Source organism: Oncorhynchus clarkii, chromosome 13, assembly GCF_045791955.1.
Source record: "Oncorhynchus clarkii lewisi isolate Uvic-CL-2024 chromosome 13, UVic_Ocla_1.0, whole genome shotgun sequence".
In the NCBI taxonomy this organism is placed as follows: domain Eukaryota; kingdom Metazoa; phylum Chordata; class Actinopteri; order Salmoniformes; family Salmonidae; genus Oncorhynchus; species Oncorhynchus clarkii.
This window is the reverse complement of record NC_092159.1, coordinates 1,495,117-1,511,294: the sequence shown is the minus strand read 5'-3', so window position 1 is coordinate 1,511,294 and position 16,178 is coordinate 1,495,117. Positions and strand designations below refer to the sequence as shown.

General features: G+C 43.0%; 1 protein-coding gene across 1 annotated transcript in view; it reads right to left on the bottom strand.

Moving 5' to 3' along the window:
* The window catches only part of LOC139424256 (forkhead box protein K1-like), a 34,831-nt gene extending 32,875 nt beyond the window's left edge, over positions 1-1,956 (bottom strand). Inside the window, exon 1 of the mRNA XM_071175941.1 lies at positions 1,513-1,956. Within this exon, the coding sequence (XP_071032042.1) occupies positions 1,513-1,943 (431 nt within the window). The 5' untranslated portion in view covers positions 1,944-1,956. The remainder of the gene's footprint in view (positions 1-1,512) is intronic.
* Positions 1,957-16,178: the final 14,222 nt, after the last annotated feature.

The window sequence follows — 16,178 nt, the reverse complement described above, 5'->3', positions numbered from 1 at the left end:
GTGTGTGACCAGAAAAGGAGGAGATGCATCTCTAATTGATGAGATCCCATTGGATGATTTCAGATGACATCATAGAATTAAGAATCCTATTCCTCATTACAAAAAACAAAGCAACAGTATTGTCATCTGTGTGATCAGCTGACGGCTTGGGCGCTGCAGCACGGTGATCTTAGGCTTGTGCGCGGCTGCTCAGTCACGGAAACCCATTTCATGAAGCTCTCGATCAACAGTTGTTGTGCTGACGTTGCTTCCAGAGGCAGTTTGGAACTCTGTAGTGAGTGTTGCAACGGAGGACAGACAACAACAACAACAACAACAACAAATGGACGCTTCAGCGGCCCCTTCCTGTGAGCTTGGGCTCCCGGGTGGCGCAGCGGTCTAAGGCACTGCATCTCAGCGCTAGAGATGTCACTACAGACCCTGGTTCGATTCCAAGCTGTATCACAACCAGCTGTGATTGGGAGTCCCATAATCAATCCAAAGTTGTCCAGGTTAGGGTTCGGCAGTCATTGTAAATAAGAATTTGTTTTTAATTGACTTGCCTAGTTGAAAGATTAAATAAATAACATTTAAAAATGGCGTGTCCTACCACGTCGAGGCCGAGCCGTTGTTGCTCCTAGACGTTTCCCCTTCACAATAACAGCACTTGACTGAGGGGAAGCTCTAGAAAGGCAGACATTTTACAACCTCTTGTTGGAAAAGGTGGCATCCTATGACGGTGCCACGTTGAAAGTCACTGAGCTCTTCACTAAAGGCCATTCTACTGCCAATGTTTGTCTATGGAGATTGCATGGCCGTGTGTTCGATTATATACAGCTGTCAGGAACAGGTGCGGCTGAAATAAACGAATCCACTCATTTGAAGGAGTGTCCACGTACTTTTGGCCATGTATTATTCATGTATATATTAAACCCCTTCAAATTAGTGGATTAGTGTGTGATGTCTGTCTATAGATATTTTTTTTGGGGGGGGGGAATAATGTGTGTATTTTATTGTATTTCTTGCTAGGTATTAGTGCCCTGTTGGGAGCTAGAAACACACGTATATTACTGAGCCTGCAAATCTGTGTTACGCGACCAATAAACTTTGATTTGATAGTAAATAGCCGTCATGCTGACTTGAGAGTGACTGTTTACATTCTGGTGTTTACGGGACGCAATGTCGCCACCGCCGTCCGTCAAAAAAAACCACAGTGAGTAGCTAGTTAACACAAATTAACTCGTCCGTCAAAACCCCACAGTGAGTAGCTAGTTAACACAAATTAACTCTAAAATGTTTCCGTTTAGCTACACTGTCTCCTAAAGACCATACGACTTTACTCACGTCTGCAATGGATTCACTTTAGCTAAACAGCTCAAGTTAGCTCGTATCTTCCCAATGTAGTTTTAAACCAAGTTAGGAGACTGTCCCCCACAAAGTCCCCCACAAAAAGTTTGCTTAACATAACTAGCATGCTAATGTTGCTAACTTTACAGTAGGCAGCTAAAACTGTGACTTGTGGCAGGTACTTACTCCCGGGGCAGCTGCAGGGGAGGCGCGCCTCTCCTCTGAAACACGCCGTCCACGAACACGCCGTTCTTCCCGAGGCAGCGCAGCGAAAACCCGCACGGCTCCTCGAAGGTGATCTGGAGGTGCCGCCGAGAGATGAAGCTCGAGTGACCCATGTTTATATCCACGGAGCCGTGCGACGAGTTACGGCCTACGGTCACCGTCCGCTGCCTCATGACGAAATCAAAGTCCCGGCCTTCGAGCCTGGCCAGGGCCCGAGGAGGAGACTCGAGGCGAGGAGGCATCGCGCAGCCCCGACTCAGCACCGAAGAGCCCGAGAAGGTGAAATTGGGAGGGTATGCGGGTGAGGTCACCCCGACTCGAACAGGGCTGCACGGGGCAGATTGCAAGGCCAGTAGGGCTCGAGCTCCCGTGTCGTCCCGAAAGTCTGCCATCTTCTTTTTTGGGGGGGTGGGGTGGAGGGGGGGGGTTGAATACAAACACACTCTCGACTCTCAGACACACAGGTCCCAGTAACGTGAAGGGTTATTGGACGGGCCGCTCACGAGCTCCGTCGCTGTGGGAGAGAGACAGAAACAACATGGATTCTGGCCGCGGCGAAAACCCGGGGTGAATGAGGGAGTGTGAATCCGGAAATGGCGTTAGTTTCGAAAAAGTTGTCTCGACCCTCAGTCCAATAACACCGATAAGAGAAGTGGTAAACATCACACTGTTGCTGCTCAATATATACACCCCCAGCCTATAACCCACGAGGCCTATTTATTTGTAGCATTGTTCAAGATTAGAATGACTTATTATTGAAGATGTTAGGCATATTGGAATCTTATTTAACAATATTATCTTAAGATGAATTGTTTTTGTCTTATTTGTTTCTAAACGGGAAAAGGAGGCTTTGGACGGGAGAGGGTTAATGCTCGTTTCCAGGAACCGGACGACACGTGCGTGACACATGGCATTGGTTCCGGGCCAGAATGAGAAATGTTTTTTAATTTGAGCAGATTACTTGTTTGGTCACTGCTATCCCCGACTGTTTGTTCGTAACATGAAGGTGAACTTTTCACTTTGTGAAGGAGATGAACTTGGTGACCAGAGATTCTCTACACTGTGTTTATAAATGCGGAAAGTACAAGAGAACTGGAAAGTGTGGAGAGTGGATCAACAGTTTGGAATGGGACCAGGCGAGTTCCCACCCTAACGGGAAAAAAGATTGCAGTCAGTGCAATTTAACTGCACTTAAAGTCTAACAGCTGTATGTTACAAATACTGCGTACAAAATAGCACTGTTTTTTTATATATATTTTTAAATAGAGTAATTATACTGCATCCAAAATACCACAGTTGACTGATGTTTCAAAACTAATATTTTTGTTGTTGTTGTTGTAAGGGCAGCGCTGTGTATTTACATCCACACGAGGGCGGTATTGGGATCGGAAACGAAACCTACGTAATGACCCAGTCTTAACACGACAATTAGGCTTAAATGAATAAATTATAAATATGTATTGATCAATCAAAATGTATATATATATATTGTGTGTGTGTGTGTGTGTGTGATTAAAAACAAAACAGAAACTCCGTTTTAAGTGAGAATGGACATTGGTCTGAAGCCAAACAAAAGATAGGAAATGAACAAATACCTCTTCCACCCATGTTCTACCAAGGGTTTTCCCAGCACAACAGCTTTTTGACCTACTACAGTAGCCATGTTGGTCTATTGTACTTTAAAACAATGTGTAAGGCAGGTTGCTTAGGATTCAAAACCTTCTCAAACAGCCTCATTCATACTGCTAGAGGAGGTGCTTCCACAATAGTGTGATTTGTGCCACAGAAGGTAGAAGGTAAAACATATTGGATTCTTCACACACCACAGTAAGATAGTATCCCATTACCTTTTCATGCTTTAAAAAAATAATAATAATAATTCAATGAAAGCAAATGTTGCTTTTAAACTTACACTGAACAAAAATATAAATATGAATGTGTTATGTAACAATAAGATTTTACTGAGTTACAGTTCATATGAGGAAATCAGTCAATTGAAATAAATAAATTAGGCCAGTCAATCTATGGATTTCACATGACTGGGAATACAGGGTTTTTTTGTGTAAAGGTTTTCTTTCAGGGGCTGGTGGATCAGAAAACCAGTCAGTGTCTGGTGTGACCACCGTTTGCCTCATGCAGCGCGACACATCTCCTTCGTATAGAGTTGATCAGGCTGTTGATTGTGGCCTGTGGAATGTTGTTCCACTCCTCTTCAATGGCTGTGGTTGAAGTTGCTGGATATTGGCGGGAACTGGAGCACTGTGTCGTACACGTCGATCCAGAGCATCCCAAACATGCTCAATGGGTGACATGTCTGGTGAGTATGCAGGCCATGGAAGAACTGGGACCTCTTCAGCTTCCAGGAATTGTGTACAGATCCTTGCAACATGGGGCTGTGCATTATCATGCTGAAACATGAGGTGATGGCGGCAGATGAATGGCGTGACAACGGGCCTCAGGATCTCGTCACGGTATCTCTGTGCAATTCAAATTGCCATCGATAAAATGCAATTGTGTAGTGTATGCCTGCCCATTCCATAACCAGACCACCACCGTAGGGCTGTTCACCTGCATAACCTTGTAGATTGTCAAGAGCAAATTTGGATAACTCCTGACACAAACACTGTAACAACATGACAAACTGCTGAGAAACAGCTACAAAATACAAAGTCATTAGACAAGCACAAAACTCACGAGAGAAAATTATAGACGTATTTACCAATCTGAAAGTGGATAGGTGCTCCAAACCCTTGAATAGAAAACTTCAGTTACAAATGTCCAGTTGTTATTATTTCTTTACTTACCTACAAACACACACACACACTTTTTTCTCTCTCGCACTGTTGGTTAGAGCCTGTAAGTAAGCATTTAACTGTAAGGTCTACTACACCTGTTGTATTCAGCATTTCACTGTAAGGTCTACTACACCTGTTGTATTCAGCATTTCACTGTGAGGTCTACTACACCTGTTGTATTCAGCATTTCACTGTAAGGTCTACTACACCTGTTGTATTCAGCATTTCACTGTGAGGTCTACTACACCTGTTGTATTCAGCATTTCACTGTAAGGTCTACTACACCTGTTGTATTCAGCATTTCACTGTAAGGTCTACTACACCTGTTGTATTCAACATTTCACTGTAAGGTCTACTACACCTGTTGTATTCAGCATTTCACTGTGAGGTCTACTACACCTGTTGTATTCAACATTTCACTGTAAGGTCTACTACACCTGTTGTATTCAGCATTTCACTGTAAGGTCTACTACACCTGTTGTATTCAGCATTTCACTGTAAGGTTTACTACACCTGTTGTATTCAGCATTTCACTGTAAGGTCTACTACACCTGTTGTAGTCAGCATTTCACTGTGAGGTCTACTACACCTGTTGTAGTCAGCATTTCACTGTGAGGTCTACTACACCTGTTGTATTCAGCATTTCACTGTAAGGTCTACTACACCTGTTGTAGTCAGCATTTCACTGTGAGGTCTACTACACCTGTTGTATTCAGCATTTCACTGTGAGGTCTACTACACCTGTTGTATTCAGCATTTCACTGTAAGGTCCACTACACCTGTTGTAGTCAGCATTTCACTGTAAGGTCTACTACACCTGTTGTAGTCAGCATTTCACTGTAAGGTCTACTACACCTGTTGTATTCAGCATTTCACTGTAAGGTCTACTACACCTGTTGTATTCAGCATTTCACTGTAAGGTCCACTACACCTGTTGTAGTCAGCATTTCACTGTAAGGTCTACTACACCTGTTGTAGTCAGCATTTCACTGTAAGGTCTACTACACCTGTTGTATTCAGCATTTCACTGTAAGGTCTACTACACCTGTTGTATTCAACATTTCACTGTAAGGTCTACTACACCTGTTGTATTCAGCATTTCACTGTGAGGTCTACTACACCTGTTGTATTCAGCATTTCACTGTAAGGTCTACTACACCTGTTGTATTCAGCATTTCACTGTAAGGTCTACTACACCTGTTGTAGTCAGCATTTCACTGTAAGGTCTACTACACCTGTTGTATTCAACATTTCACTGTAAGGTCTACTACACCTGTTGTATTCAACATTTCACTGTAAGGTCTACTACACCTGTTGTATTCAGCATTTCACTGTAAGGTCTACTACACCTGTTGTATTCAGCATTTCACTGTAAGGTCTACTACACCTGTTGTATTCAGCATTTCACTGTAAGGTCTACTACACCTGTTGTATTCAGCATTTCACTGTAAGGTCTACTACACCTGTTGTATTCAGCATTTCACTGTAAGGTCTACTACACCTGTTGTATTCAGCATTTCACTGTAAGGTCTACTACACCTGTTGTATTCAGCATTTCACTGTAAGGTCTACTACACCTGTTGTATTCAGCATTTCACTGTGAGGTCTACTACACCTGTTGTATTCAGCATTTCACTGTAAGGTCTACTACACCTGTTGTATTCAACATTTCACTGTCAGGTCTACTACACCTGTTGTATTCAGCATTTCACTGTGAGGTCTACTACACCTGTTGTATTCAGCATTTCACTGTAAGGTCTACTACACCTGTTGTAGTCAGCATTTCACTGTGAGGTCTACTACACCTGTTGTATTCAGCATTTCACTGTGAGGTCTACTACACCTGTTGTATTCAGCATTTCACTGTAAGGTCCACTACACCTGTTGTAGTCAGCATTTCACTGTAAGGTCCACTACACCTGTTGTAGTCAGCATTTCACTGTAAGGTCTACTACACCTGTTGTATTCAGCATTTCACTGTAAGGTCTACTACACCTGTTGTATTCAGCATTTCACTGTAAGGTCCACTACACCTGTTGTAGTCAGCATTTCACTGTAAGGTCTACTACACCTGTTGTAGTCAGCATTTCACTGTGAGGTCTACTACACCTGTTGTATTCAGCATTTCACTGTAAGGTCGACTACACCTGTTGTATTCAGCATTTCACTGTAAGGTTTACTACACCTGTTGTATTCAGCATTTCACTGTAAGGTCTACTACACCTGTTGTATTCAGCATTTCACTGTAAGGTCTACTACACCTGTTGTATTCAGCATTTCACTGTAAGGTCTACTACACCTGTTGTATTCAACATTTCACTGTAAGGTCTACTACACCTGTTGTATTCAACATTTCACTGTAAGGTCTACTACACCTGTTGTATTCAACATTTCACTGTGAGGTCTACTACACCTGTTGTATTCAACATTTCACTGTGAGGTCTACTACACCTGTTGTATTCAACATTTCACTGTAAGGTCTACTACACCTGTTGTATTCAGCATTTCACTGTAAGGTCTACTACACCTGTTGTATTCAGCATTTCACTGTGAGGTCTACTACACCTGTTGTATTCAGCATTTCACTGTGAGGTCTACTACACCTGTTGTAATTCGACGCACGTGACAAATAAAGTTTGATTTTGATTTGAAGTAATGCAGTACTCCGCTGTCCAACTCCAGTAAAACATCACACACGTCCTCATTTATAAATGGCAGAATAAATAGGAAAACAGGTGGGAGATCTCACAGCTTTGGAGACAGATAAAATGGCAGTATAAATAGAAAACAGAGAACTCACAGCTTTGGAGACAGAACATACATATTAAGTATCGTGTGCGACGCAGTGCGTTTACTGCTGTTTACGTTTTGAATTGGCATAAGTAGTCGGACATTCTCCGTGACAAAGGGGCGCATTCCCACAATCCCCCTCTACTCTGCCATAAAGCACTGTGTCCCCAGGCAGTACCGTAGTGATGGCTTCTGCATCGCACAGATGAGAATCGATGAGAGCTGGTCTCTCTGTTCTAGTACCACCCACTGTGTCCCTAGGCAGTACCGTAGTGATGGCTTCTGCATCTCACAGATAACAATCGATGAGAGCTGGTCTCTCTGTTCTAGTACCACCCACTGTGTCCCTAGGCAGTACCGTAGTGATGGCTTCTGCATCTCACAGATGAGAATCGATGAGAGCTGGTCTCTCCTCTGTTCTAGTAAGACACACACAGTACCACCCACTACACTCACTGACACTAGTAAGACACACACAGTAGTACCACTCACTGACACTAGTAAGACACACACGGTAGTACCCACCACTACACTCACTGACACCAGTAAGACACACACAGTAGTACCACTCACTGACACTTGTAAGACACACACAGTAGTACCAACCACCACACTCACTGACACCAGTAAGACACACACAGTAGTACAACCACACTCACTGACACCAGTAAGACACTCACAGTAGTACCAACCACCACACTCACTGACACTAGTAAGACACACACGGTAGTACCACCACACTCACTGACACTAGTAAGACACACACGGTAGTACCACACTTAATAAATGGAAATAAGTGTATGTGTGTGTGTGTGTGTGTCTGTCTGTGTGTGTGCGTGCGTGCGTGTGTGTGTGTGTGTGTCGGAGAAGGGGGATGTCAACACTGTAAATTAAGAATTGTCTAAATGTATACTCCAGGAAGTGAACCCACAATCTTCAGATACACAGGTGGTACCTTCAGCCCTACAACACAATACAATACATCTAGCCCTACAATACAATACCTCTAGCCCTACAATACAATACATTACCTCTAGCCCTACAATACAATACCTTCAGCCCTACAATACAATACATTACCTCTAGCCCTACAATACAATACCTCTAGCCCTACAATACAATACCTTCAGCCCTACAATACAATACCTCTAGCCCTACAATACAATACCTCTAGCCCTACAATACAATACAATACCTCTAGCCCTACAATACAATACCTCTAGCCCTACAATACAATACCTCTAGCCCTACAATACAATACAATACCTCTAGCCCTACAATACAATACCTCTAGCCCTACAATACAATACCTCTAGCCCTACAATACAATACAATACCTCTAGCCCTACAATACAATACAATACCTCTAGCCCTACAATACAATACCTCTAGCCCTACAATACAATACATCTAGCCCTATAATACAATACCTCTAGCCCTACAATACAATACCTCTAGCCCTATAATACAATACCTCTAGCCCTACAATACAATACCTCTAGCCCTACAATACAATACCTCTAGCCATACAATACAATACCTCTATCCCTACAATACAATACAATACCTCTAGCCCTACAATACAATACCTCTAGCCCTACAATACAATACCTCTAGCCCTACAATACAATACCTTTAGCCCTACAATACAATACCTCTAGCCCTACAATACAATACCTCTAGCCCTACTATACAACACCTCTAGCCCTACAATACAATACCTCTAGCCCTACAATACAATACCTCTATATAATACAATACCTCTAGCCCTACAATACAATACCTCTAGCCCTACAATACAATACCTCTAGCCCTACAATACAATACCTTCAGCCCTACAATACAATACCTCTAGCACTACAATACAATACCTCTAGCCCCACAATATAATACAATACCTCTAGCCCTACAATACAATACCTTTAGCCCTACAATACAATACCTTTAGCCCTACAATACAATACCTCTAGCCCCACAATACAATACCGCTAGCCCTACAATACAATACCTCTAGCCCTACAATACAATACCTCTAGCCCTACAATACAATACCTCTATATAATACAATACCTCTAGCCCTACAATACAATACCTCTAGCCCTACAATACAATACCTTAAGCCCTACAATACAATACCTTCAGCCCTACAATACAATACCTCTAGCCCTACAATACAATACAATACCTTTAGCCCTACAATACAATACAATACCTCTAGCCCTACAATACAATACCTCTAGCCCTACAACACAATACAATACCTTTAGCCCTACAATACAATACCTCTAGCCCTACAATACAATACCTCTAGCCCTACAATACAATACCTCTAGCCCTACAATACAATACCTCTAGCCATACAATACAATACAATACCTCTAGCCCTACAATACAATACCTCTAGCCCTACAATACAATACCTCTAGCCCTACTATACAATACAATACCTCTAGCCCTACAATACAATACAATACCTCTAGCCCTACAATACAATACCTCTAGCCCTACAATACAATACAATACCTCTAGCCCTACAATACAATACAATACCTCTAGCCCTACAATACAATACAATACCTCTAGCACTACAATACAATACCTCTAGCACTACAATACAATACCTCTAGCCCTACAATACAATACCTCTAGCACTACAATACAATACCTCTAGCCCTACAATACAATACCTCTAGCCCTACAATACAATACCTCTAGCCCTACAATACAATACAATACCTCTAGCCCTACAATACAATACAATACCTCTAGCCCTACAATACAATACCTTCAGCCCTACAATACAATACCTCTAGCACTACAATACAATACCTCTAGCCCCACAATATAATACAATACCTCTAGCCCTACAATACAATACCTTTAGCCCTACAATACAATACCTTTAGCCCTACAATACAATACCTCTAGCCCCACAATACAATACCGCTAGCCCTACAATACAATACCTCTAGCCCTACAATACAATACCTCTAGCCCTACAATACAATACAATACCTCTAGCCCTACAATACAATACCTCTAGCCCCACAATACAATACCTCTAGCCCTACAATACAATACAATACCTTTAGCCCTACAATACAATACAATACCTCTAGCCCTACAATACAATACCTCTAGCCCTACAACACAATACAATACCTCTAGCCCTACAATACAATACCTCTAGCCCTACAATACAATACCTCTAGCCCTACAATACAATACCTCTAGCCCTACAATACAATACTTCTAGCCCTACAATACAATACCTCTAGCCCTACAATACAATACAATACCTCTAGCCCTACAATACTAAACCTCTAGCCCTACAATACAATACCTCTAGCCCTACAACACAATACCTCTAGCCCTACAATACAATACCTTCAGCCCTACAATACAATACCTCTAGCCCTACAATACAATACCTCTAGCCCTACAATACAATACCTCTAGCCCTACAATACAATACCTCTAGCCCTACAATACAATACAATACCTCTAGCAATACAATACAATACCTCTAGCACTACAATACAATACCTTCAGCCCTACAATACAATACATTACCTCTAGCCCTACAATACAATACCTCTAGCCCTACAATACAATACCTCTAGCCCTACAATACAATACCTCTAGCCCTACAATACAATACCTCTAGCCCTACAATACAATACCTCTAGCCCTACAATACAATACAATACCTCTAGCCCTACAATACAATACCTCTAGCCCTACAATACAATACCTTCAGCCCTACAATACAATACCTCTAGCCCTACAATACAATACCTCTAGCCCTACAATACAATACCTTCAGCCCTACAATACAATACCTCTAGCCCCACAATACAATACCTTTAGCCCTACAATACAATACCTCTAGCCCTACAATACAATACCTTCAGCCCTACAATACAATACAATACCTCTAGCCCTACAATATAATACCTCTAGCCCTACAATACAATACCTCTAGCCCTACAATACAGTACTTTTAGCCCTACAATACAATACCTCTATATAATACAATATAATACCTTTAGCCCTACAATACAATACCTTTAGCCCTACAATACAATACCTCTAGCCCTACAATACAATACCTTAAGCCCTACAATACAATACCTCTAGCCCTACAATACAATACCTTTAACCCTACAATACAATACATAGACATGTCTATGACCAGGGTGGAAAATTAGGTAAACATGAAATGACCACAACAAATTAGATAAACATGAAATGAACACAACAAATTAGATAAACATGAAATGAACACAACAAATTAGATAAACATGAAATGAACACAACAAATTAGACTACTTTTTTTGCTTTGAGATTTATGGGGAATGAAATGGAAAGTGTGATAATATATATTTTTTGGGGGGGGAGGAGGGGGGGGGAATTATTGGTTTATTCAGACAGTAAGGAAATGAGATCGGGAGACTGGCAAATGCTAGAAACGGTGAGAAGGTTGGGATGCAGGGATTGATCCATGTTCTCAGGTGGAAAGTTGTATGTGACAACGTGCCAGGGAGTTTTACCACCACACCAAGGCTCTGCACAGGAAGGATGTTCTATTAATTGTTAATGGCAGAAGGGAACCAAATCATAGATTGCAGTCTGCTTGTCCGAAGACTACTTTCAAGGTAAGGACGCAAAACATTTAGTAATTTTTGGTGAACTATCTCTTTAACAATATGTCTGGAAGAAACTCTCCAGGAGAGTTGGACATCCCTTGATCTGTGTCTGTTCTGGGTGTTTGGAAAAATGTTCTTGTCATAACGATTCATTTCTCAAAATCACCCAACTTTCTAGAACAATCTAAATTAATGTCAATATTCAGGTGGTTTTATGCCGACCGGTTGAAGATCCACGACGTCATCTTACCTTTACAGAGGGAAAAGATGATGTGTTTATGAGTTGAGAGTCCCCCCCCCTACCATCTCTTCCTAATATGTATATATATATATGCACAATAATAACATGTCAATAAATTATATTTGTTTCTCGTATTTGTTTCATATCCAATGCTTATTTGTATGACTTTATTCAAAACAGTCCATGAATGGCTGCAAAAAAAAAAAAATACATAACCTCATATCTTTCGTTGTCAAAACACACTAGTATGGATATCAGATTATTACCATGTGATTTACACTGGCATAGCTGTGAAGAAGTGGAATAGTAAAACACATGTGAGGGAATAACAGTAGTGTTCTGTGGGGAATAACAGTAGTGTTCTGTGGGGAATAACAGTAGTGTTCTGTGGGGAATAACAGTAGTGTTCTGTGGGGAATAACAGTGTTGTTCTGTGGGGAATGACAGTGTTGTTCTGTGGGGAATAACAGTAGTGTTCTGTGGGGAATAACAGTAGTGTTCTGTGGGGAATAACAGTAGTGTTCTGTGGGGAATAACAGTAGGGTTCTGTGGGGAATAACAGTAGAGTTCTGTGGGGAATAACAGTAGAGTTCTGTGGGGAATAACAGTAGTGTTCTGTGAGGGAATAAGTATGAGTAAATAGCTAATGAAATCTCCTGATGACAAGATTACATAAATTTGCCCCTAAACTATATTTATTGCCCTATGGGCCCTGGTCTAAAACAGGTGCAGTAGGACTACTGTACCTGTTGTACCTGGCTGTGATACTGTAGGACTACTGCACCTGTTTGGACCTGGCTGTGATACTGTAGGACTACTGCACCTGTTTGGACCTGGCTGTGATACTGTAGAACTACTGCACCTGTTTGGACCTGGCTGTGATACTGTAGGACTACTGCACCTGTTTGGACCTGGCTGTGATACTGTAGAACTACTTATGTTACTTTACTGGGTGAATTCAGAAAGCATTCCAAGTTCCTCCTGTGTTTGTGTTTACCATGGCAACCAGAAATGTAAATAACGACATGATTGCCCGAACGATAATCAGCCTCTGTGTCTGAGGATCTTTTCCCCTAAATGTAATGTTCATGTCAACCCAGGTCCATCTTTTCAAAGAAACACAATTTATTTAAATCTAGTTCCGTTTTCACCTTTTATTGCCTGGTAAATAACCAACAACCATAGATAACGAAAAGGAGAATAAGGTGAGGAATCATTCCATGTCAACTAGGCGCATCTTTTTTTTTTTTAAAGAAACACCATTTATTTCAATCTCTAGTTGAGTAAAATAAGTCGTTTTGTTCCCGGTCACAAGATAATCCAGAAAAAAATGCAATAGACAGCGCCACACTCAGGCAGAAAACGGAATGTTCTATTCTAAACCAGGCTCGTCTCTTTAAAAATAAAACACCATTTATTTAACTCGTTTTCCTGGGATTCACAAGAAAATCCTAACAATTCGGGTAAAGATCGCCCCAGTCAAGGCAGAACATTGTGAAGTATCATAAAGTGAGAACAATTGGTTTCCCCTGGCTGTTATATGGCTGCTAGTAAATTAATAGAAGACATTCACTGCTTTAAACCTGTATTACCATAACTAGGCAACACAGAACCACGGCGGACCCATTGGTAAAATGAGAGGCTCTTCACCATATTAAAAGGTGTCCCACTGCAACGTGCCTAGCTCCGCCCACTTGGGCGTGGCTTATGGAGCGCTCTTTGAAATAAACGCTCGTATTGTTATATATATATGGAGAGTGCTTGACTTGGCCCGGAGCTGTCCAGAGCGCCTTACCGAGACTTCTAATTTTTGGGGTTCCTCTATTAAACAAAGTAGCCTATAACCGGTCCAGATTGACACCCAGAAAATGTTAGAATTCATTACCGCAATGACCCTTCAGTGCGAGTCGTGTGTGCGGTGTGTGTGTCCGTTATCCGAAGAGAGAACCGCGACATTTCAGCAGCATATAATGATGACTGGATAGCCAATTCAAAACATAACGTGTAGCAGTTCTCTAACTGAGCATTAATGTCCCTTTAGCCGTTTGACCGGAACTGTATAGCCGAAATAAATCTGCACGGTTGGGAAAACTAGGATTAAACAGTAAAGCCATGTAAACTGGAAACCATTTATCCGGAGGCTGCATTCATTGTAGCTGGGGATTTTAACAAGGCTAATCTGAAAACAAGACTCCCCAAATTTTATCAGCATATCGATTGCGCAACCAGGGGTGGAAAGACCTTGGATCATTGTTACTCTAACTTCCGCGACGCATATAAGGCCCTGCCCCGCCCCCCTTTCGGAAAAGCTGACCACGACTCCATTCTGTTGATCCCTGCCTACAGACAGAAACTAAAACAAGAGGCTCCCACGCTGAGGTCTGTCCAACGCTGGTCCGACCAAGCTGACTCCACACTCCAAGACTGCTTCCATCACGTGGACTGGGACATGTTTCGTATTGCGTCAGACAACAACATTGACGAATACGCTGATTCGGTGTGCGAGTTCATCAGAACGTGCGTTGAAGATGTCGTTCCCATAGCAACGATTAAAACATTCCCTAACCAGAAACCGTGGATTGATGGCAGCATTCGTGTGAAACTGAAAGCGCGAACCACTGCTTTTAATCAGGGCAAGGTGTCTGGTAACATGACCGAATACAAACAGTGCAGCTATTCCCTCCGCAAGGCTATCAAACAAGCTAAGCGTCAGTACAGAGACAAAGTAGAATCTCAATTCAACGGCTCAGACACAAGAGGCATGTGGCAGGGTCTACAGTCAGTCACGGACTACAGGAAGAAATCCAGCCCAGTCACGGACCAGGATGTCCTGCTCCCAGGCAGACTAAATAACTTTTTTGCCCGCTTTGAGGACAATACAGTGCCACTGACACGGCCTGCAACGGAAACTTGCGGTCTCTCCTTCACTGCAGCCGAGGTGAGTAAGACATTTAAACGTGTTAACCCTCGCAAGGCTGCAGGCCCAGACGGCATCCCCAGCCGCGCCCTCAGAGCATGCGCAGACCAGCTGGCCGGTGTGTTTACGGACATATTCAATCAATCCCTATACCAGTCTGCTGTTCCCACATGCTTCAAGAGGGCCACCATTGTTCCTGTTCCCAAGAAAGCTAAGGTAACTGAGCTAAACGACTACCGCCCCGTAGCACTCACTTCCGTCATCATGAAGTGCTTTGAGAGACTAGTCAAGGACCATATCACCTCCACCCTACCTGACACCCTAGACCCACTCCAATTTGCTTACCGCCCAAATAGGTCCACAGACGATGCAATCTCAACCACACTGCACACTGCCCTAACCCATCTGGACAAGAGGAATACCTATGTGAGAATGCTGTTCATTGACTACAGCTCGGCATTCAACACCATAGTACCCTCCAAGCTCGTCATCAAGCTCGAGACCCTGGGTCTCGACCCCGCCCTGTGCAACTGGGTACTGGACTTCCTGACGGGCCGCCCCCAGGTGGTGAGGGTAGGCAACAACATCTCCTCCCCGCTGATCCTCAACACTGGGGCCCCACAAGGGTGCGTTCTGAGCCCTCTCCTGTACTCCCTGTTCACCCACGACTGCGTGGCCACGCACGCCTCCAACTCAATCATCAAGTTTGCGGACGACACAACAGTGGTAGGCTTGATTACCAACAACGACGAGACGGCCTACAGGGAGGAGGTGAGGGCCCTCGGAGTGTGGTGTCAGGAAAATAACCTCACACTCAACGTCAACAAAACTAAGGAGATGATTGTGGACTTCAGGAAACAGCAGAGGGAACACCCCCCTATCCACATCGATGGAACAGTAGTGGAGAGGGTAGCAAGTTTTAAGTTCCTCGGCATACACATCACAGACAAACTGAATTGGTCCACTCACACAGACAGCATTGTGAAGAAGGCGCAGCAGCGCCTCTTCAACCTCAGGAGGCTGAAGAAATTGGGCTTGTCACCAAAAGCACTCACAAACTTCTACAGATGCACAATCGAGAGCATCCTGGCGGGCTGTATCACCGCCTGGTACGGCAACTGCTCCGCCCTCAACCGTAAGGCTCTCCAGAGGGTAGTGAGGTCTGCACAACGCATCACCGGGGGCAAACTACCTGCCCTCCAGGACACCTACACCACCCGATGTCACAGGAAGGC